Source organism: Micropterus salmoides, unplaced genomic scaffold (genome assembly GCF_014851395.1).
Source record: "Micropterus salmoides isolate LMB-PRFRI ecotype aquatic unplaced genomic scaffold, ASM1485139v1 Ms_hic_scaffold_17, whole genome shotgun sequence".
In the NCBI taxonomy this organism is placed as follows: Eukaryota; Metazoa; Chordata; class Actinopteri; order Centrarchiformes; family Centrarchidae; genus Micropterus; species Micropterus salmoides.
This window is the reverse complement of record NW_024040817.1, coordinates 6,816,901-6,837,860: the sequence shown is the minus strand read 5'-3', so window position 1 is coordinate 6,837,860 and position 20,960 is coordinate 6,816,901. Positions and strand designations below refer to the sequence as shown.

General features: G+C 40.2%; 1 pseudogene and 3 gene segments (V, D, J or C); 1 reads left to right on the top strand and 3 right to left on the bottom strand.

Moving 5' to 3' along the window:
- Positions 1-2,594, top strand: part of LOC119907104 — a 56,004-nt gene extending 53,410 nt beyond the window's left edge. The window contains 2 exon segments of the V gene segment in view: positions 567-601; positions 1,539-2,594. Coding sequence covers positions 567-601; positions 1,539-1,867 — 364 coding nt within the window.
- Positions 1-7,190, bottom strand: part of LOC119907102 — a 43,025-nt gene extending 35,835 nt beyond the window's left edge. Inside the window, 2 exon segments of the V gene segment in view lie at positions 6,709-7,031; positions 7,139-7,190. Of these exon segments, the coding sequence occupies positions 6,709-7,031; positions 7,139-7,190 (375 nt within the window).
- A 7,290-nt stretch (positions 7,191-14,480) lies between these two features.
- On the bottom strand, positions 14,481-15,787 carry LOC119907107. The segment is given in 2 exon segments: positions 14,481-15,507; positions 15,733-15,787. Coding segments are annotated over 2 exon segments (363 nt in total).
- A 987-nt stretch (positions 15,788-16,774) lies between these two features.
- LOC119907106 lies at positions 16,775-17,255 on the bottom strand (annotated as a pseudogene).
- Positions 17,256-20,960: the final 3,705 nt, after the last annotated feature.

Below are 20,960 nucleotides of genomic sequence, written 5' to 3'. Positions count from 1 at the left end.
GCACTGGAGCATGGTGCTGCTGATGCAAAGTGGCTCTCTATGGAAATGCTCTGACTGACTCCAGCAGGGACTTGGATTACTCTGATAATGCTGTTTATCAATTAATCAGTCAGTTTATCAGTGTAATGTTTGGATCTATTAATTCTCCTTTTTTATATGGATTTGGCTATAGATTAAAATTATTTCAGAATGTCCTCTGTTGCATAAATTTCACTAAATTCACTAACAATGAAATATCAACACTGGGATTTTTGTTTATTTTATCAGTAATCAACGTGTAAGTTTTTCATTAATATGTATCTCTGATCATTTTTGTATTTTCATTTAGCTCAATGTAACGTTTATTTTCTGTACATTTCTCTTTTGCTTTATTTTACTATAAGTCAGAATATTTTTAGACCTTTAAAAATTCAGTAAGTGTGATTTTTGATTTGTATAGTTTAACTTTTTACTGCATAACTGTGAATGTGTTTGTTGAGTTTGTTTGTGTCAAAGTCAGAGAGCCGTGTCTCTCTACAGTGAGAGGTTTTTGTACGGCGGCTCAATGAGTTTGTATCACTGTGGAGGACTTTTGGTGGAGGAACCAGACTGGATGTTGGAAGTAAGTTTCTGCTCAAATACTAAATACAATATTATCAAGTCCTTTAAATTCAGCTTTTCAATGTTTAAGGCAGATAAATATATCTTATCTTTTAATTATAAAAACATTTCATGTTTTTATTACTCTTCCTTTACCATGGAGGCTAACTCAGAGCAGCTTAATTAAACTGTGCCTCACACAGTCCTGTCAAAATGAAATATAATCAACTTGGAAGTGGAGAAAATATAAAACTTTAATCTTAACGTAAAAATGTTTAGATTAGTTAATTTTAAAATGCTCTCCACAATAATGGCTGTTGTTGTGATTAAATACAATTCACTTTCTTCATGTAAAATTGAAGTAAAGATAAATATGGGTGTTTTGAAAATGTTGCCTATTGTTATGGATTTGGAAAAAGAATACAGTATTTCCATATTAATAGTGAAAGGACAACTGGCACTACTTTCAACACAGTGGTCAGTGTATCTGTCAGTAAGTGAAGTGATACAGCTGAGCAGTGATACCTGTGTGACTGAATTTGCACTTGAAAAGTAACAACGTTTAAACTGTATCTAGTGGTTCAACTCATCATTATAGCTGTTAATGTAAGTGAAGAAACACTTTGGTGATGATTGAAATCCGGATGAAGAACATCTGATTGTTGTCAGTTCATTTCTGTTTTGGTTTCCACTGAATAAATTATTGTACAGTCAAGTTTTTGATGATCTTGATAAGAAAGTTTGTTATTTATTTCCAGTGTAGTTTGATATATTTCAGGTTGTTCTGTATGATGATTCTCTCTGTGCTGATTTGCATGAGAGGCTTCTTAAAGGGAAGTAAAACAATGTGTGAGTGAGTGACTGGTGGAGCAGAAAAACCATCTGACAGAAACTCCTTAAAGGAGAAACTCAGCTCTCACACAGCAAAGGTGTCCTCTAAGCTGATTGGTGTCTCCTAGGTGATGTCCGTCCCACCCTGACGGTGCTGCCCCCCTCCAGTGAGGAGCTGCAGCAGGGGAAGGCCACGCTCATGTGCCTGGCCAACAAGGGCTTCCCCTCAGACTGGAGTCTGGCCTGGAAGGTGGACGGCAGCAGCAGCAGCAGCAGCTGGGAGGAGAGCAGGAGCCCCGGGGTGCTGGAGAAGGACGGCCGCTACAGCTGGAGCAGCACCCTGAGGCTCCCTGCAGACCAGTGGAGGAAGGTGGGCTCTGTGACCTGTGAGGCCACCCAGGGCTCCCAGGCTCTGGTCTCAGAGACACTGAGGAGAGACCAGTGTTCCCAGTCCTGACCTGACTCACTGGGACTCTGCTACTGGTTTTACTCTGCTCTCTGAACTCTGTAACTCTCTCTGTGTCTGTGTCTCCTTCTTTCCTTAAGTGATTCTCTAATCACATGTTTCATGGTTAAAGTTTGTTTACTGGATTTAATTTTGATTATTTCTACACAATAAAGACCAGTTCATCAAATTAGTTGTTTTCATTTCTGATATACTGAAAGTAACAGTGGGTAGAGGTCGCGCCCCATGAACAAGGTTGACTCCTTACTGCAGCCGCCTGGGTTTGAATCTCACCTGATCATCATAGTTTCAGTATCTGCAGTGTAATTCTTCACAGAGTCAGTGAGCTGTAGCTGTCCTCAACATATCATGATGTTTCCCCCTCAGTGCTGAGAGCGTTGATCTACATATTTACATATTTACATGAAGAGGATACTAAAAATCTGGTAATAAACTGTTTCAGTGATTTTGTTTTTCATTCCAACGAGGAAAATGAGTTTAATATTGTCTGCTGACAATGAATAGTGACGTTATTTTAATGCGCATTGACGACAGATTTGGTTGTATATAATATCCAGATTTTCTCAAATAAAGAAATGACAAGTCAAGAGCGGAGGCTGAAGCTGGTATATGGTATACGTCTGTCTCCTTCTTTCCTTCTGTCACTCTCTAATCACGTTTCATGGATAAAGTTTGTTTACTTGATTGTTATTTCTACACAATAAAGACCAGTTCATGAAATTAGTTGTTTTCATTCATGCTATTGTGAAGGTAACAGATCAGGAGCGTAGTTGGCTTAGGTGAATTTCAAATTACATTTAAATAATCTTTACATGGAAATAAATATTCTATTTTAAAAACTAAACAAATATATATTATTATTATTATTATTATTATTATATGTTGTTACCTCTAACTTATTCACTTTTCAACTCATCTACAGTAGACATATATATTTCATATACATACATATGGTGTTTCACCCTCAGTGCCGAGAACGCTGCCCTACATATTTACATATTTACATGGAGAGAACATTGAGAAGTCTGGTAGTAAACTGATCCAGTGATTTGTGACAGTTTGTTTTGTCAAGTTTGATCTTTTTTTACACCCGATTCACTGGACTCTACTGGTTTTACTCTGCTACTGCTCTCAGTCTGTCTGGTTCTCAGTTTCTCTCATGAGATGTTTCAATATGGACCTCAGGTGGTTAACGTGCTTGTGTTGATCGTTGATTGATTTTTATCATGTAGACTGGATTATAACAGAAACTTCCTTTCTTTGACATATAAATTAGCAACATTGGTGAGTTTCACAGTAACAAGTTTATTTTTACCATATTACTTTTGGATGGTTTTTGTTCTTTGCTATTACTAATGTCATCCTTGGATAACATACACATACCTAGAAATGATTAAAAGTATATTTAAAAAAAAGGAAGGTATTATCTGCATAAAGTCATTCATGAGTCTGATTTGATATATTGCACCAAATAATATTTAAATGAGACAGTATCACTTCGCCAAATGAGAATGACCGTTTCTGTCTCTTGGTGTCAGCACAATTAATACATTGTGATTTTTCACTGTAGTTTACACCCATCCCATTTACCAAATCAGCTGTATCCCTGCACATTATAACTGTTGTGGTTGTTGTTGTCTTAAATTAAAACATTTAATCCGAAGAGACTGGATTATTCTTAGAGTCAGATCACCAAGATTTTATACTTTTATGTGAACATTTTAAACAGAAATAATGCTCAGTGCCCTACTCTGTACTGAAACGTTCTCTGTTATATAGTAGTTTATCATGTATGAGCGGGGTTGGGAGGATTACTTTAAAAATGTAATCCGGTACAATTACTAATTACTTGTTTAAAAATGTAATCAGTAACGTAATCCAAGTACCAAAAAATAAAAGTAATGTAATCTGATTACTTTTAGTTACTTTTGCATTATTTCAATGCCAAATAGGCAAATGAAAACAAGAGATGTATCAATGATGTGTTTTCTGCTCAGTGTATTTTTAAAGAAACATAGAATAACAAAATTTCCTGTTCCCAAAATCCATATTTAAATGTTTTTATATGATCTGCTTTGCACTATGTCACCACTATGGCAGTATCTCGCCCATCAATGACAAAAACATTGTTTTGTAGGTATTCTTGATGATATTTAAGTTTGTCATTTGGGAAAACATTTTACAATTTTGATTACTCACTCTGCACTTGTATTAATTTAGCATGAAAACAATATAAAGCTGCTGAAGCATAGTGTTTATGGGGCCGGGCCCCACTCATTACTGTACAAAAAATGTTCTTATCTTATTTGAAAGAGAAATATTAGAAATATGGAGACAATATTTTTCTAGTTTTCTCTCTGATGTCCCCCGGCTGCTCTGCCTCAACTCTGTGTCTGAGTTTCCTGATGGACAGATAGCTTTACTTGTTGTTGAAGTTTAACAAGCTAACTAGCTGCTGTTATTAGCTCAGTTAGCTGTGCAACTACTAGTAAAATAAGTTTACTCTGCCCATACTGGGAGATCGGATCACCGGGGTAGTGTTAGTGTTTACCATAGACTGTAATGTTATAAAGGTGTTTAAGTTACACGGGGTGCGGTGTCTGATTGGGAACCGTAACCGGGCGAGCGGGAAAACCATGAACAGGACCGAACACAGCCTCAACGACCAACAGGGAATCCAGTAACTTACTGAGATGATTTACACATTTACTTTTTGTTAAACTGTTAACTGTAGCCTATCTGCCTGTATCTGGTTGGTTACTTCGGTCGGTTAGCCGTGCTGCTAGCGGTCATATAAGCTTACTCAGCCCCGGGTTGCCAAGAGCCAAACCCAGCAAGAAAACTACATTCGTACTGTATCCCCAGTGGTCAAATTGGCCTCTGTCGGTCTCGGAGGCTGTGCTCGGTTCTGGTCCAGCTGCGTGTTCACTCACTGGGAGCTGGAACCAGAATCTGCATGATGGGTCGGAGGCGTAAACACACATTCACCGCTACTGGCGACTGTAAACGCCAATCAATGTCTGCGACATGTCCCACCCTTGCTTTGGCTTTTTACCAGACTGTATATAAAAAAATATATATAGTGGCAAATAGCACAGCGTTTTGTTTCGTGGAAACTTTCTGCTTAAAGGAATCCCTATGAGTAATCCCTGTTGTGGGATTGCGTGGTGTGGGGACAGAGAGGACCCAAATGCAATGTTCGGAGGGAAGGAGGTTTATTGAGGGAGAAAGGGGTAGAGGGACTGGAGTGGAGGAAGAGGTGGATGTCGGGAAAGCATATCATGGTGTTTCCCCCTCAGTGCTGAGAGCATTGATCTCATATTTACATATTTACATGTAGAGGATAATGAAAACTCTGGTGGTAAAAAGATCCATTGCTGTTTTGGTTTGTCTACCTAGTTTGGGAAAAGTTTTTTTTTCACAATGATTAGTGACATTAATATTCATCTTTAGGTGTCTTTAATGTTGAGATTTCATCATGTAAAGCAGTGTTGCGTGTTCATGATCATACAATGTAATTGAAAGCTCAACAACAGTTCGTGGATGGATGTGCAAAGATTATTTAACTGTAGTGTACTGCAACAATTTTAATTTAAACATCTAATTTGACTTGGAATATAGAAAAGGGAGTCTTCATCATTACCTCTTCTTGCATGGAGTCATATATAGTGTTGGAATCCCGGGCAGGAAACCTATCGCGAGAAATGCATAATGCTGTACTGCAAGCTACCTCACTAATCTCAGTATGGATATCATGACAAAGATTGCAAAGAGACCAAAGAAGAAATTATTGGAGGAAGAAGGGATGAGAAGAAGAAAGTGTGACAGAGCACGAGACAGACAAGAGTAAATATCAGACTGGCTTTTTTTTGTTTGGCGTGAGCTAAGGGAGCTAAAGCTCTCGCTGTAATTGATGTTACTTTGTTTGCTCTGTCCTATGTTGTCGCTGATGCTTGATGTTCGGCTGTGTTAGCAAAGCTGTTGACATTAATGATGTAATGTAATCAGAGCAAATACATGAACAGGTGTCCGTATACAACAGTGTCATGTAAGTGAATAGTACTCCTAAAACTGGGAGCCAATTTGGATTATAAAGTTTTCTGATGCTGATCTGTGTCTTCATATTTTGTTATTTGGAAAAAGTTGAAGTTACTGTGCGCGTGCCGTTTACTCACAGAGGGCTGTCTCATCAGACAGGGCCTACGTTATGATATTAAGAATGTTTCTTAGACCGAGATCTTCCCCCCAATAGTAATCAGCATGCAGTGTGTAGCTATCCACTTTTTAATTTGATGGCTTGTCTTCCTTTTGTTTGTCTACTTCTCCCACACGCTGCATCCAGTCTGCTGAAGTCTCCCTCCACTGCTTATTTGTGTGGGTGATTTGCAGGCTGATCAACATCCCGCCCCTCCTGTGACCCATGGTTTGACTGTACGTCTATGTTCAGAGCCAGTGAGAGACAGACTTTTTAAAAACTGCTTTACATGCGATAAAATAATTGTCAGCGATAATTGATTGATGCGTTAACGCTGTTTGTGAGTCCTCAGTGAAGTGTATCAGGGATTATAATGTGATATAAATGTATAGAGAAGAGACGTGCTGGAAAATGTAATTTGACTAAATATATTTTTTGATGATCAAGAGTTTCTTGATCATTAAAAAATTATCTTATTCTATTATTATGCATCACAATAACAAAGCTAATTCATGTGTGTGTGTGTGTGTCCTCAGTGAAGTGTATCAGTCTCTGCAGTAGCTTCCAGCTGCAGCAGTCAGTTCAGTTTCTGTTCAGTCTGACTGAGGGAGGTTTTTGTACGACGCTTTTTCTGTGTGAACACATACTGACCGTTGATAACATGAAAACTCAGACAGTAGTAAACTGCTGCATCTTCAGTCTGGACTCCACTGATGGTCAGAGTGAAGTCAGAGTTTGATCCACTGCCTGTAAAACGATCTGGAATCCCTGACTCTCGAGTGCTAGCAAAGTAAATGAGGAGTTTAGGAGGTTCTCCATCTCTCTGTTGGTACCAGGCTAAAGCGTGGTTTGGGCTGCTATAGAAAACATTCTGACTGGTCCTACATCTGATGGAGACGGAGCCTCCCAGAGCAGAGCTCACTGCTCCAGGCTGAGTCACTGTGACCTGGCCTGTGGACTCTGAGGATACAGAGACAAAAACATAAAGCAGCGTCATGGTTTTGTGGGCTTCATTTCAGAGGGACGGATGTTCATAGAGGAGAGGAGTTTGATTCTCTGGACTTTACCTGTGAAGCAGCAGCAGAGGAGAGTCCAGATGAGGATGCAGATCAAAGTCATGTTTTTGATGAGGAGGATTTCTGTGGCTTCTGTTGTCATGAAGGACAGCTGTCAGTCATCCAGTGTTCAACTCTCAGGACTATAAACTCTCCCAGAGCACTGGAGCATGGTGCTGCTGATGCAAAGTGGCTCTCTATGGAAATGCTTTGACTAACTCCGGTTAGTTATACTATATTTTAATATGGTATAGTAAAAATACTATGATCATAACAAACCAACTTCTGCCAGTACTAATCATCTTTTCAGCACCATTATTATTGCTCTGTATAGCAATTTAAGAGACAGTAAATGCTTTTCTTTTATTCTAACAGATTTAATGCACATGGGTGACCCAAAACACGTCTAGTTAATGTATTTATTTCAAATTAGTAACAAAAAAAGGTGTTTAACAACTTAAAGCGATCTTTCATCCTATCAGAGATGATATGGGGTTTGTTATCTAAAGTAAATTAATTATTTGCTATCGTAACATAATCATCTATATAACAAAACAACTTCAGCAAGTACAAATAATCTCTTTAGCACCATTGTTACTGCTCTGTATAACAATTTAAGAACGACTGCTTCTGTTGTGTCTAATGTAGTTAATGCACATCTCTCAGTACCAGAACAGGTAACAGGAAGAGGTTACACAGAATTGTCAATCATCTGCTGTGCTGTGGAGACGCCTTGATACTGATGAGTAAGTTTATTTTTCTTTCAGAGGTTAATATTCAGTATTTACCCTTTTGTTTGTTTCGTTATTCCTCATTTCCAACACTTGCTGTCAGTGAACCCAGACTGGATGTTAACTGTAAGTACATTTGACTCTTTTAATAACCCAAATTATTATTATTTTTTTAGTTTTATTTCATAACTGTAGCAATAATTCTTGAATGCGGTACATTATGTCCTAATGGTCTAACAGCCGGAGCAGTCGACAGACCCTCCTCAGCTCCAGGGCCCCGTCCACACGGATCCTCCGTGGTGCCTGGAGGATGAGACCTGCGACTCGTCCAAGGCCTCAAGATGGCCTTTCTCCTTGCTATCACCTCTCTTAGGAGGGTGGGGGATCTCCAAGCGCTTTCGGTTTCCCCGCAAAGCCTGGAGTTTGCCCCGGGGAATATTAGGGCTATCCTGCACCCTCGTCCAGGATACATCCCTAAAGTGCCTTCTTGTGCGGCAGGGTCCACAGTGCTGCAGGCATTTCATCCTCCACCTCATGTGACGGCGGAGGACGGGAGACTTCATCTGCTCTGCCCTGTCAGAGCACTGAGTATGTACACTCTGAGGTCCTCCCGTTGGAGGAAGGCTGACCAGCTGCTTGGGTCTTTTGGGTCTCCCAGGGCTGGGCTCCCTGCATCCAAACATACTATTAGCAACTGGATTGTTCAGACTATTTCCCTGGCCTATCAGGTGCGCGGTTTGCCTTCACCTGTGGCTGTGAGGGCTCATTCTACCAGAGGCATGGCGGCCTCTCGAGCCCTCCTTTCCGGGGCCTCTTTGCAGGATGTTTGTTTAGCGGCTGGCTGGGCCACTCCGCACACATTCATTCGGTTTTACAGTCTTGACCTTCCTTCGGCACCTGGCACTCGTGCAAGTCGTGCCACTTTATTGCACACTGGGGCAGGCGGGGTTTTCGGCACGGTGTAGTGGGTATCTCGTTCCCATAGTGTCGTAACCGACGCAGTTCGAGTTCCCTGGTGTAACCCTGGTTCCCCGAGAAGGGGAACGAGACACTGCGTCGGCCCGCCGCACCTCTCTCCCCGCCTGAAGCGCCTGCTTCATAGTTTAAGCTAATGATGAGTGTGTACAGGTGTGCTTTATACTCCTCCGGTTATTCCGTCACACCTTACCGTTCTAGCAACAAGCCAATAGGATTGGAGTGATTTCATTCACGTTCAGACCTGCTTCGCCTAGAGGCGTTCCCATAGTGTCGTAACCGACGCAGTGTCTCGTTCCCCTTCTTGGGGAACCAGGGTTACATACGTAACCCGAGACGTTATACTCTGGACCCACCTGCGCGTTTACAGGTGGACAGAGGTTGGGTGCGAGATTTAAGACCACTTCCTTCACTCTGTTCAATCTCACTCTTATTATTTTTTCACTCAATTACATACTAATTTCTCACCGTGTAAATATTTAATTAAAAGCAATGATAAAAATCTAAAAGCAAAGAAAAACAGGGCAGTAAAAGTTACATTGCAGTGTAAGTTATCAACAAAAAGAAAAATCTTAAAAATTTAATTAAAAGCAATGGTAAAAAGAAAAGTCTTCAGTCTTAATTTAAAAGAACTGACAGTTTCAGCAGACCTGCAGTTATCTGGGAGTTTGTTCCAAATATACGGAGCATAATAACTGAACACTGCTTCTCCTTGTTTAGTTTTGCCTCTGGGGAAAGAAAGCAGACCTGCCCCAGACGACCTGAGAGGTCTGGATGGTTCTTAACGAAGCAGAAGATTGGAAATGTATTTTGGCCCTAAACCATTTAGTGCTTTATAAACTAACAGCAGGATTTTGTAATCAATTCTTTGACATACAGGAAGCCAATGTAAAGACCTCAGAACTGGAGTGATGTGATCCACCTTTTTGGTCTTAGTGAGGACTCGAGTAGCAGCGGTCTGAATCAGCTGCAGCTGTCTGATGGATTTCTTAGGGAGCCCTGTAAGGACACTGTTACAGTAGTCAAGTCGAATGAAGATAAATGCATGGATAAGCTTTTCTAGGTCCTGCTGAGACGTAAGTCCTTTAATCCTTGATATATTCTTCAGGTAAGATGACTTTGTAATTGTCTTAATATGGCTCCTCAAATTCAGGTCTGAGTCCATGACTACACCAAGATTTCTGGCTTGATTTGTGGTTCTTAACATTACAGATTGAAGTCAAGCACTGACTTTCAATTGTTCCTCCCTGGCTCCAAAAACAATAACTTCAGTTACTTCAGTTTTATCCTTGTTTAATTGAAGAAAATTCTGGCACATCAAATCGTTGACCTGTTCAATACAGTTACTCAGCGCTTGTATGGGATCATAGTCCCCTGGTGAAATGGTTATGTAAATCTGTGTGTCATCTGCATAATTATGATAACATAATTTGTTGTTTTTTTATAATCTGAGCCAGTGGAAGCATGTAAATGTTAAACAAAAGAGATCCCAGAATGGAGCCTTGGGGAACTCCACATGTCATTTTTGTCAGCTCAGATGTGTAATTACCTATAGACACAAAGTATTCAATTCAATTCAATTTTCAATTCAATTTTATTTATATAGCGCCAAATCACAATAACAGTTATCTCACAGCGCTTTTCATAAAAGAGCAGGTCTAGACCATACTCTGTGATGATATTTACAGAAGCCCAACAGTTCCCACCAAGAGCAAGCACTAGGCGACAGAGGCAAGGAAAAACTTCCTTTTAAGAGGCAGAAACCTCGAGCAGAACCATGGCTCAGGGTGGGCGGCCATCTGCCTCAACCGGTTGGGGTGAGAGAGAGAGAGAGAGAGAGAGAGAGAGACAAAGAGAGAGAGAGAGAGAGAGAAAGAGAGAGGGATGTAAGGAGAGAGAGAGGGGAGGGCGGCAGCCTACACAATATACACACAGAGGTACAGACAGTGAAGGTAATGTTGCTATAGACTAAATGAAAAATGGTACAGATATTTATAATAGTGTTAATGGTAACCATCGTAATGTTAATGATTATAAGAACAATAATAACAATAAGACTAGCAACAATAGTCGTTGCAGTAGAGGGTGTCGAGCAGGAACACGGGGGCAGCAGGTGACCCGCAGCCACAGATCCAGACTCCACAGCTCCAGAGCCAGAAAACCTGCAGGAAGTGATAGGAGAGAGGAGAGAGACGAGAAAGCACAAGACTACCAGAAAGGGGAGAAGTTGTGTTAGTAACATGCAATAATGGGATAAGGTTGCATACAGAGGGAGAGAAAGTAGAGGAGAGAGCTCAGTGCATCATGGGAAATCCCCCAGCAGTCTAGGCCTATAGCAGCATAACTAAGGGATGGTTCAGGACTACCTGAGCCAGCCCTAACTATAAGCTTTATCAAAGAGGAAAGTCTTAAGCCTACTCTTAAATGTGGAGATGGTGTCTGCCTCCTGAACCCAAACTGGAACCTGGTTCCACAGGAGAGGAGCTTGATAGCTGAACGTTCTGGCTCCTAGTCTACTTTTGGAGACTCTAGGAACCACAAGTAACCCTGCATTCTGGGAGCGCAGTGCTCTGGTGGGGTAGTAAGGTACTATGAGCTCTTTAAGATAAGATGGTGCCTGACCATTAAGAGCTTTGTAGGTAAGAAGAATGATTTTAAATTCTATTCTGGGTTTTACTGGAAGCCAATGCAAAGAAGCTAAGACAGGAGAAATGTGATCTCTTTTCCTGGTTCCTGTCAGAACACATGCTGCAGCATTCTGGATCAGCTGAAGAGTCTTAATGGACTTTTTCGAGCAGCCTGATAATAAGGAATTGCAGTAATCCAGCCTAGAAGTAACAAATGCATGGACTAGTTTTTCTGCATCATTTTTAGACAGGATGTTCCTGATTTTTGCAATATTACGTAGGTGAAAAAAGGCGGTCCTTGAAATTTGCTTAATGTGAGACTTAAACGACATGTCCTGATCAAAGATAACTCCAAGATTCCTCACAGTGGTGCTGGAGGCCAAGGCGATGCCATCCAGGGAAACTATATCTTTAGATAATGTGTCACGGAGGTGCTTAGGCCCCAGAGCAATAACTTCAGTTTTATCATGTTTGAGTTTAACATTAGAAAATTACAGGTCATCCAGGTTTTAACATCCTGAAGGCACATTTGAAGTTTAGCTAACTGATGAGTTTCATCTGGCTTGATCGATAGATATAACTGAGTATCATCTGCATAACAATGAAAGCTTATGGAATGTTTCCTGATAATATTGCCTAAAGGAAGCATATATAAAGTGAAGAGGATTGGTCCGAGGACAGATCCTTGAGGAACTCCATGACTAACTTTGGCGTGCATGGAGGACTCATCGTTAACATGTACAAACTGAAATCGATCTGATAAATAGGACTTAAACCAGCTTAGAGCAGTTCCTTTAATGCCAATGAAATATTCCAGTCTCTGCAATAGGATCTGATGGTCAATGGTATCAAATGCAGCACTAAGATCTAATAAAACCAGTACAGAGACAAGTCCTTTTTCTGATGCAATAAGGAGGTCATTAGTAATTTTCACCAGTGCTGTCTCTGTGCTATGATGAGCTCTAAATCCTGACTGAAAATCCTCAAATAAACTATTGTTCTGTAGAAAGTTACACAGCTGATTAGCAACTGCTTTCTCCAGAACCTTAGAGAGAAATGGAAGGTTAGATATAGGTCTATAGTTGGCTAAAACATCCAGATCAAGTTTGGGCTTTAGTAGTAGTCCCTGTGCTTTAAGTAGGATTCAAACCAGTTTAGTACTGTGCCAGAAAGTCCAACCCAGTTGAAGACCTTAACAAGAGCCGTCTCAGTGCTGTGGTGTGGTCGAAATCCTGACTGGGAGACATCAAAACAGTTATTTGGTGGCAAGAAAGCACTAAGCTATTGAAAAACAGCCTTTTCAATGATTTTACTTAAAAATGGGAGATTTGATATGGGCCTATAATTAGTGACCTGTCTAGACTGCTATTTTTTAAGAGTGTCTGAATGACTGCAGTTTTCAGGGCCTGTGGGAAAAAACCTGAGAGGAGAGACATGTTGACAATTTATAGTAGATTGAGGCCATGCATATAGACACGTTTTTGATAAAACCTGTTGGCGGAATATCAAGGCAGCATGAAGAGGATTTCAGATGTTGGATTATGTCCTCCAGGTTTTTATGGTTAATAGAATCAAATTGTCTCATGCTATATAAATTGTTTTTGAGTGGACATAGAGACATGACATATCCTGTTACTGGCATGTAGGCACTGATTGCTTGTCTAATTGTTTGAATTTTGTCTGTGAAGAAGGAGGCAAATTCATTGCAGGCCCTGGTGGACAGAAGTTCAGAGGCTACAGACACAGGAGGGTTGGTTAGCCTGTCGACAGTAGCAAACAAGGCATATGCATTATTAGTGTTTTTGGTGATGATGTCAGAGAAGAAGGACTGCCTTGCATTTCTCAGTTCTAAATTATAAATGCAAAGTCTCTCTTTATAGATGTCATAATGAACATGGAGATTTGTTTTCTGCCACCTGCGTTCAGCTTTTCGACGCTCTCTTTTTTGGACTTTATTATTAATCAATAAAGCACAGACAAAAAAAATCATCCAAATTCAGTTTCTCAAAAACGCCTTCTCTCTCTCTCTCTCTCTCTCTCTGCAGTGGGTTGAGTCGTCCCCACCCTGACGGTGCTGCCCCCCTCCAGTGAGGAGCTGCAGCAGGGGAAGGCCACGCTCATGTGCCTGGCCAACAAGGGCTTCCCCTCAGACTGGAGTCTGGCCTGGAAGGTGGACGGCAGCAGCAGCAGCAGCAGCTGGGAGGAGAGCAGGAGCCCCGGGGTGCTGGAGAAGGACGGCCGCTACAGCTGGAGCAGCACCCTGAGGCTCCCTGCAGACCAGTGGAGGAAGGTGGGCTCTGTGACCTGTGAGGCCACCCAGGGCTCCCAGGCTCTGGTCTCAGAGACACTGAGGAGAGACCAGTGTTCCCAGTCCTGATCTGACTCACTGAGACTCTGCTACTGGTTTTACTCTGCTCTGTGAACTCTGTCACTCTTTTTTCTGTCATCAGATATTATTAACATTATTCAACTTTAATTAGTGAAGCTTGAATGATGTTAACAACATAAGAAAATAAAAAAGTTATTTCAAATTAAGCAGTATTTCATGAATTCCTTTATGCCAAAAAATATGTATCTTCCTTGATGTTATACGTGCAGTATTGTATCTGATGTCAGAAGAAGACTTATTCATTACTGGTGATGGTTTTATTAATACATTCTGGGATTGCATCATTTATTTTCACTCTGCCAGAAACTCCTTGAATCTCACCTTACAGTGTCTCTGTTTAGCAGAACTATCATAATGCAGGTTTAAACAAGGTGTGAATGAAAAGTGAAAGAAGGTGTTTTCATGAAATCATTTAAAATGTAGTTTATAAAAATCTACATTACACAATATAGTTTCAAGAATTAAACATAAAATAAAGAGTAATGTCAACATGAGATGAGTTCTTATCTCAGATTATTACACCAAAGATTTTATGTGTTTAAGATCACCACTAATGAGTTATTGTTTACATCTTGATTTAATGTTTTTAATTGGTCAGTAGTTTTCAGGATTCAAAATTTTCTAATATGTCATTATATCTTAAATTTTATTATCTGCAGACAAAATACTAACATAGTTAGTAATCCCTTGTTTAGGAGGGATCTCTTTTGGTTCTGTTTTGTTCTTTGGTTTACGCAGCACTCACTTGCCCAGTTTGTGTTTTGACTTTTTGTTTTAACTTTTTCCCGTTTATTAAATAACATTTACACTTTTACCAAAAACATCTGCTTTATGTTTCCCCTACCCCTAGCGAGCGGGGACGTAACAATCAAAATAACAAAATATAAATGTGATTTCACATTTTACAAAATCCGCATGGAAGTGCATTGAATTTAAATAAAATACTCACCTAAAACAAAGGAAAACTCACGAAATGACATTTCTTATTATTGTAACCTCTCAGTGTGTTTCAATAAAATGTTGAATTACTTTGAAAATAACATTTCAAGACACTGAGAAACACATGTCATTAATTTTATAAATCTTTAAATTATTTTTTGTGAATATTTCAAAAACTGCATTACTGTCTTTTTACTGAGAAGTGGCTTTGGATATACTGTTTTGACACCTCTCTAAAAAAACACTATCAATAAAAATACTACTTCTGCATATTCTGTATTTCCATGATTTTGCTGTTATTTCTTTTATACTGTATTAATATTTAAACATCTAGTGTTTTCATTTCTGTGCAGCTGGTGAGTCAGATCAGTTCCTCTCCAGCTGAGGGAGGTTTTTGTACGACGTTGTATCACTGTGTGAACGGGAAGCTGTGACCACCCTGCTGACAGTAATAAACTCCTGCATCTTCAGTCTGGACTCCTCTGATGGTCAAAGTGAAGTCAGTTCCAGACTGACTCCCACTGAAACGATCTGAAACTCCAGACTGACGGGTTGTAGCATAACTAATAAAAAGTTGAGGAGATTCTCCAGCTTTCTGAAGGTACCAGTGAAGGTAGTTACTCATACTTGAACTGGCTTTACATCTGAGAGAGACAGTCTGTCCTGGAACAACAGACTGAGATCCAGGAGACTGAGTCAGGATGATTTCTCCTGATGAATCTGGAAAACATGAAAAAGAGGAGAAGGATTATTGAGACAAATTTCAGTTCTCCAGTTTGGAGAAAGATGATCAACATCCAAACAGAAGAGTCTCATTTCTTTAACATGGAGAACAGATGGAAGAAGGTAAATGCTGCTTGTTTCAGTGTTTCTCCATCACAGCAGAACATCATTGTGGTGAACCTGGTTGCATCCTGAAGCAAAGTTTTCAGAAGAGAGTCTCACCCTGAACAAGGAGCCCCAGGGTGGCCAGCAGTAGAATCAGTGACATCATCATTGTGCTGCCGGCGTGTCAGTGGCTCTGAAAGGCCTGGACAGCCACTGATCAACACTGGCCTCTTAACGGCTGGGAGCAGAGAGGCAGGACACATATGCAAACACACAGAGTCAGTGAGCTGTAGCTGTCCTCAACATATCATGCTGTTTCCCCCTCAGTGCTGAGAGCGTTGATCTACATATTTACATATTTACATGTAGACGATACTGAAAACCTGTCATTTTCACTATCCTCTACATGTAATATGGTAATTTTAGACAATGATTAGTGACATTAATATCAATGTAGGTTTGACATATTTAGGTGTCTGTAATATGGAAATTTCTTTAAGTAAAGTAGTGTTGGGTGTTTGAGGGGATGCTGAGGCAGATGATCTCAGAGAGCTTCCTCGAGAAACTCCAACCAGAAGTTTTGGACATGTGGGCGGAGCCAGAACACATTGAAGTCATCATCAGTTACATTACTGTTTTTATAACATGACCTCCCTCAGCAGATGGAGTTCACCCAGCGGTCATGGAATATTCAAACTTTGATGTCAACATGGACGTGAAGTCTTAAAAATGCTCAGAGGAAGAGGAATTTGAAAATCTACATTTCAGAGAAATCTGGCAGACTCCATCTGCTGAGAAAGATCATGTGATGTGATTGAAAGCTCCACAAAGTTAGTTGATAGATGTTGTGCAGAGACTGTTTAACTGTTTCCAAGTTGAAGAACAAACTTTTTTAATCTCAGTGTATTTGTTTGATTTTGAGGTGCATGTAAAAGAACATGTTACTGCATATGCTTTATAAAAAGTGTATGCGTTATAATTAACTTATACACATGTAAATGTATACGTATCAAGGAGGTTATGTCTTTTGTGTTTTTTTTGTGTGTGTGTCCTCAGTGAAGTGTATCAGTCTCTGCAGTAGCTTCCAGCTGCAGCAGTCACTTCAGTTTCTGTTCAGTCTGACTGAGGGAGGTTTTTGTACGCTTTTTCACTGTGTGAACAACCACTGACTGTTGATGTTATGGAGACTCTGACAGTAGTAAACTGCTGCATCTTCAGTCTGGACTCCACTGATGGTCAGAGTGAAGTCAGAGTTTGATCCACTGCCTGTAAAACGACCTGGAATCCCTGATGCTCGAGTGCTAGCAGCGTAAATGAGCAGTTTAGGAATTTCTCCAGCTCTCTCTGTTGGTACCAGGCTAAACAGTGGTTGTTGCTATGAACATAAACATTCTGACTGGTCGTACATCTGATGGAGACGGAGCCTCCCAGAGCAGAGCTCACTGCTCCAGGCTGAGTCACTGTGACCTGGCCTCTGGACTCTGAGGATACAGAGACAAAAACATAAAGCAGCGTCATGGTTTTGTGGGCTTCATTTCAGAGGGACGGATGTTCATAGAGGAGAGGAGTTTGATTCTCTGGACTTTACCTGTGAAGCAGCAGCAGAGGAGAGTCCAGATGAGGACGCAGATCAAAGTCATGTTTTTGATGAGGAGGATTTCTGTGGCTTCTGTTGTCATGAAGGACAGCTGTCAGTCATCCAGTGTTCAACTCTCAGGACTATAAACTCTCCCAGAGCACTGGAGCATGGTGCTGCTGATGCAAAGTGGCTCTCTATGGAAATGCTCTGACTGACTCCAGCAGGGACTTGGATTACTCTGATGATGCTGTTTATCAAAGGATCAATACTCACATATTATGTCTGATATTTGAAATGTGATAACAATTTTTGAAGTCTTCTATGTTGTTAACAAAGACTTTGTTGTTGCAATAAAACTTTTATTACATTTTATACATTATTATCAATTTCTCGTAGGAAACCCTGGGGCATGTTGTTTTTTGTTTTATCAGTTTGTTTGAAAAAGTAGTTCAATAGTTAACATTGTTCATTTGAACGTTTCATTGTTGATTCTTACTTACATAAAATGGACAAACATAGCATCTTTATTGGAGGTGTTTGGCTTGAGACAAGAAATATTTAAGACAGTTAAAACAAGAAATTAATTCAATTATTTAATTTAAGAACAAAGAATATACATATGAGGAAAACTGTGCCAGTTATAACTTTTTATCTTTAGTACTGAAAACCTTCTGTTGTCATGGTTCAGCAGTGATGCCTATCGGTTGCCATGGTTACTGAGTTCAGAGACGGAAATGAAACCAGTTTCATCCAATCTGAGGAAGACCGACACACTAGCAGCCTCCTCTCCTGCGACCAACAGAATGGAGTTTAGCTTACCTCGTATAAACGTTATTATCTCTCTCTTTGCAGTGGGTCGAGTCGACCCAGAACACTGAGGAGAAGCTCTCTGTGTCTTACAACACTAAAAAAATATATAAATATCGATTCTATTGTGTTCAATAACTGCTGAGATATGCTGCAGTGAAATTTTATTATTTGAGTATGCTACTTAAATTTCTTACGTTATATGACACAAGCTATCTATCAAAACACAATTATCACAGACTCAGAACTACAACAAAGGTTATTTTTTGTTTTATTATTCCCATGTGTAGTGTTCAGTTGTAATCCAGTGCTGCTTTCTTGTGGAATTGTCATTGTACTACACATGTTTTTCAAGTCACTTGAGGTATTTTTGTGTCTTTTTTATACAAGCAGTGTTTTGAGAGCATATTTATCGCACTGCAATGACAAAAATAAACAGGACTTTTTTGTGTCACAAAAAAGTTTTAATTGCTTATATGTCCTCTTTGATTTCAAGTCAAAAAGTTTTCCTTGCAAGTCAGAAATTTTTGGAGGTTGTAACGTTTTTCAAGTGAGAAAGTTTTGCAATTTGAAAAGTTGTGCAAGTCAAAAATGCAATATTATGTAGCTGCAGTACCGGAGGCTGCAGTTTCAGGACTCCCGCAATCCTGGGACCGCAGTTCTAGGACTGTAGTTCTTTCGTGACAATGCCATCTAGTGGAGTGGTGGTGGTAATGCACAGCAACGTGAAGGAGGTTAACCCTGGCTGCTAGCACAGCTGTAGGGTTAACCGGTCGACATGCACATAATCAATAACTTAAGTTTAGGCACACACTCTGTGATGGTTGTGGTGAGGGTAATTGGCTTCAGGGGGGTGTCAAGAGTAACATAGCTAGCTAGCTTGCTAGCCAGCTAGCTGGCAGTATCAAAGTAGTCCTAGAAATGCAGTTCCGGTCCTAGGATTGCGGTCCTGAAACGGCAGCCTCCGGTACTAAAGCTACATACTACTCCAAAAATGGTGAAAATAAGAGATTCTATTGGTGGGTTTGACTGACCAATCATGGGTTTGCATTGACTGCTTCAACTCCGAGCAGCACTCAGTTGTCACGTGTACAGGCAAGATGGAGGTAAGTTGACGTTATGTTGCTCATTTCAATAGAAATTCTTTTAAATGTAGTTTGGCATAATTTAATGATTTTTTTATATTTACCGTTGGCCAGGCCACAGAGTCTATCGCTGTCTCCTTTTTTAAAATGACATGTATAATAGTTAGCTAATGTTAGGCGTCTTAGCATGAAGCTTGACTGGTAGTGCATCAGACATGACTAGCTAGGTAAATTTTAGCTGCTCATGTTTAACGCATTGTACATGATATCCAGCAGAAATATTTTTCTGTGACTGTGGTAATTGAAGTTTATGGTCACACAGCATAAACTAGACTTTAGACCGCTGATATTTCATTGGAAATATAGACTGTTATCTAGATATTTTGAGGTGTTGCTGCCTTGTTATGTTTTCTCCTTTAGATGTGACATAGAAGCATTTATTATACTTGTTTATTTTCCTCCCATAGTTGCACTCTAGATCATTGGTGACAGCTATGTGCAGCATGAGAGCCAGAGAGCTGCAGAGACCTTAGGAAGCATCTTCACCCTGCCGGATGTCTCTTGGTCTGACTGGCTTCTCCCTTTCTTTTCCCCTCCCTGCGAAGAAGTGCAGCAATGGATGTCCTCATCATCCACTGTGGCGGCAGCTGCACGGGGGATTAGCAGAATGCATGATGGTATATATGGCTTGGTTAGTGACCATCGGTTGTACACTACTTTTCAAAATGCATTCTGGGATACATTGAGTGGACTATATAGGGTATAATAACTCTCACTATATAGTCCACCATAGTGAGTAGTGGGTGATTTCGGACACAGGGACAGGGACATATGTTTCTTATGATCGCAGGATCTCTGGAGAAATTTCTGACTTGCAAGGAAAACCTTTTGCAAAACTATTTAACAATCTGAACTTTTCTGTGACACAAAAAAAGGCCTGTTTATTTTTAATTACAAACTTTTTATTGCAGTGCGATAAATATGCTCACAAAAAATCTTTTTTTGTTTGCTTGCATTAAAAAGACAAAAAACCTTATTACTTATACAAGCCTTTTCCTAACGTGTTATCCAAAATGATTTATCCAGAGCAGAAGGGGCATCAGTGGCAGGACAGATCTAAGTGTGATAAGAACTGTGCTCTATAATAATTTCATTTTTAGGCCTCCCATGGCTCTGTGGATGGAAATGTTGGTCAGTCCGCTACTTTGGTCCATATTGAAATATGATGGATTGTAGTGAAATTTTGTACAGAAACTTTGGTTGATGACCTTTCCTCCTCCGCCACCGGCAGGTCAGTGTTTTCTTATTCTGTTAAATTCTCATTGCTTACACCATGTGGTCATTGAGAAAGCACTAACATTCAATATTGTTCACTCAATCAGCACAGATTGAGCTCAGCTGACCCTTCTACCACATCCCCCGACGACTGAGACAAAAGCCAACAATATGAACAACAACAACACTATTCCTGTCAAGCTGGGTTGTCCTCTATTCATTATTACATTAAAAAGCAGAACAGTAGGGCTTTATAACGTTACATTCAGTAGGAAGTTAGCTAGCGTTAGCTAACTAACATTAGGAACAATCCATTCTGGATTTATTTCAGGTTTTGGAAAGAGAGTAAATCGTACTTCTCCTTTCAACCTCTCTGGGTTGCGACTGTAATTATTACAAGGGCCCCAGCGTTTGACCATATCTTAGAAAAATACAGCCAAAAAAAGCTAGAAAACAACTCCTTGCATTAGAGTCAATGGAGCGCAGCCATGAAAGTGTCGGACCTCAGTTAGAGAGAGTCCTATATTGCGCTGTGATTGGCCAGCTGCGTATTCGGGGCGTGGCTTAGCGAAGGGTCAATTAGCACACAGTTACCCAGG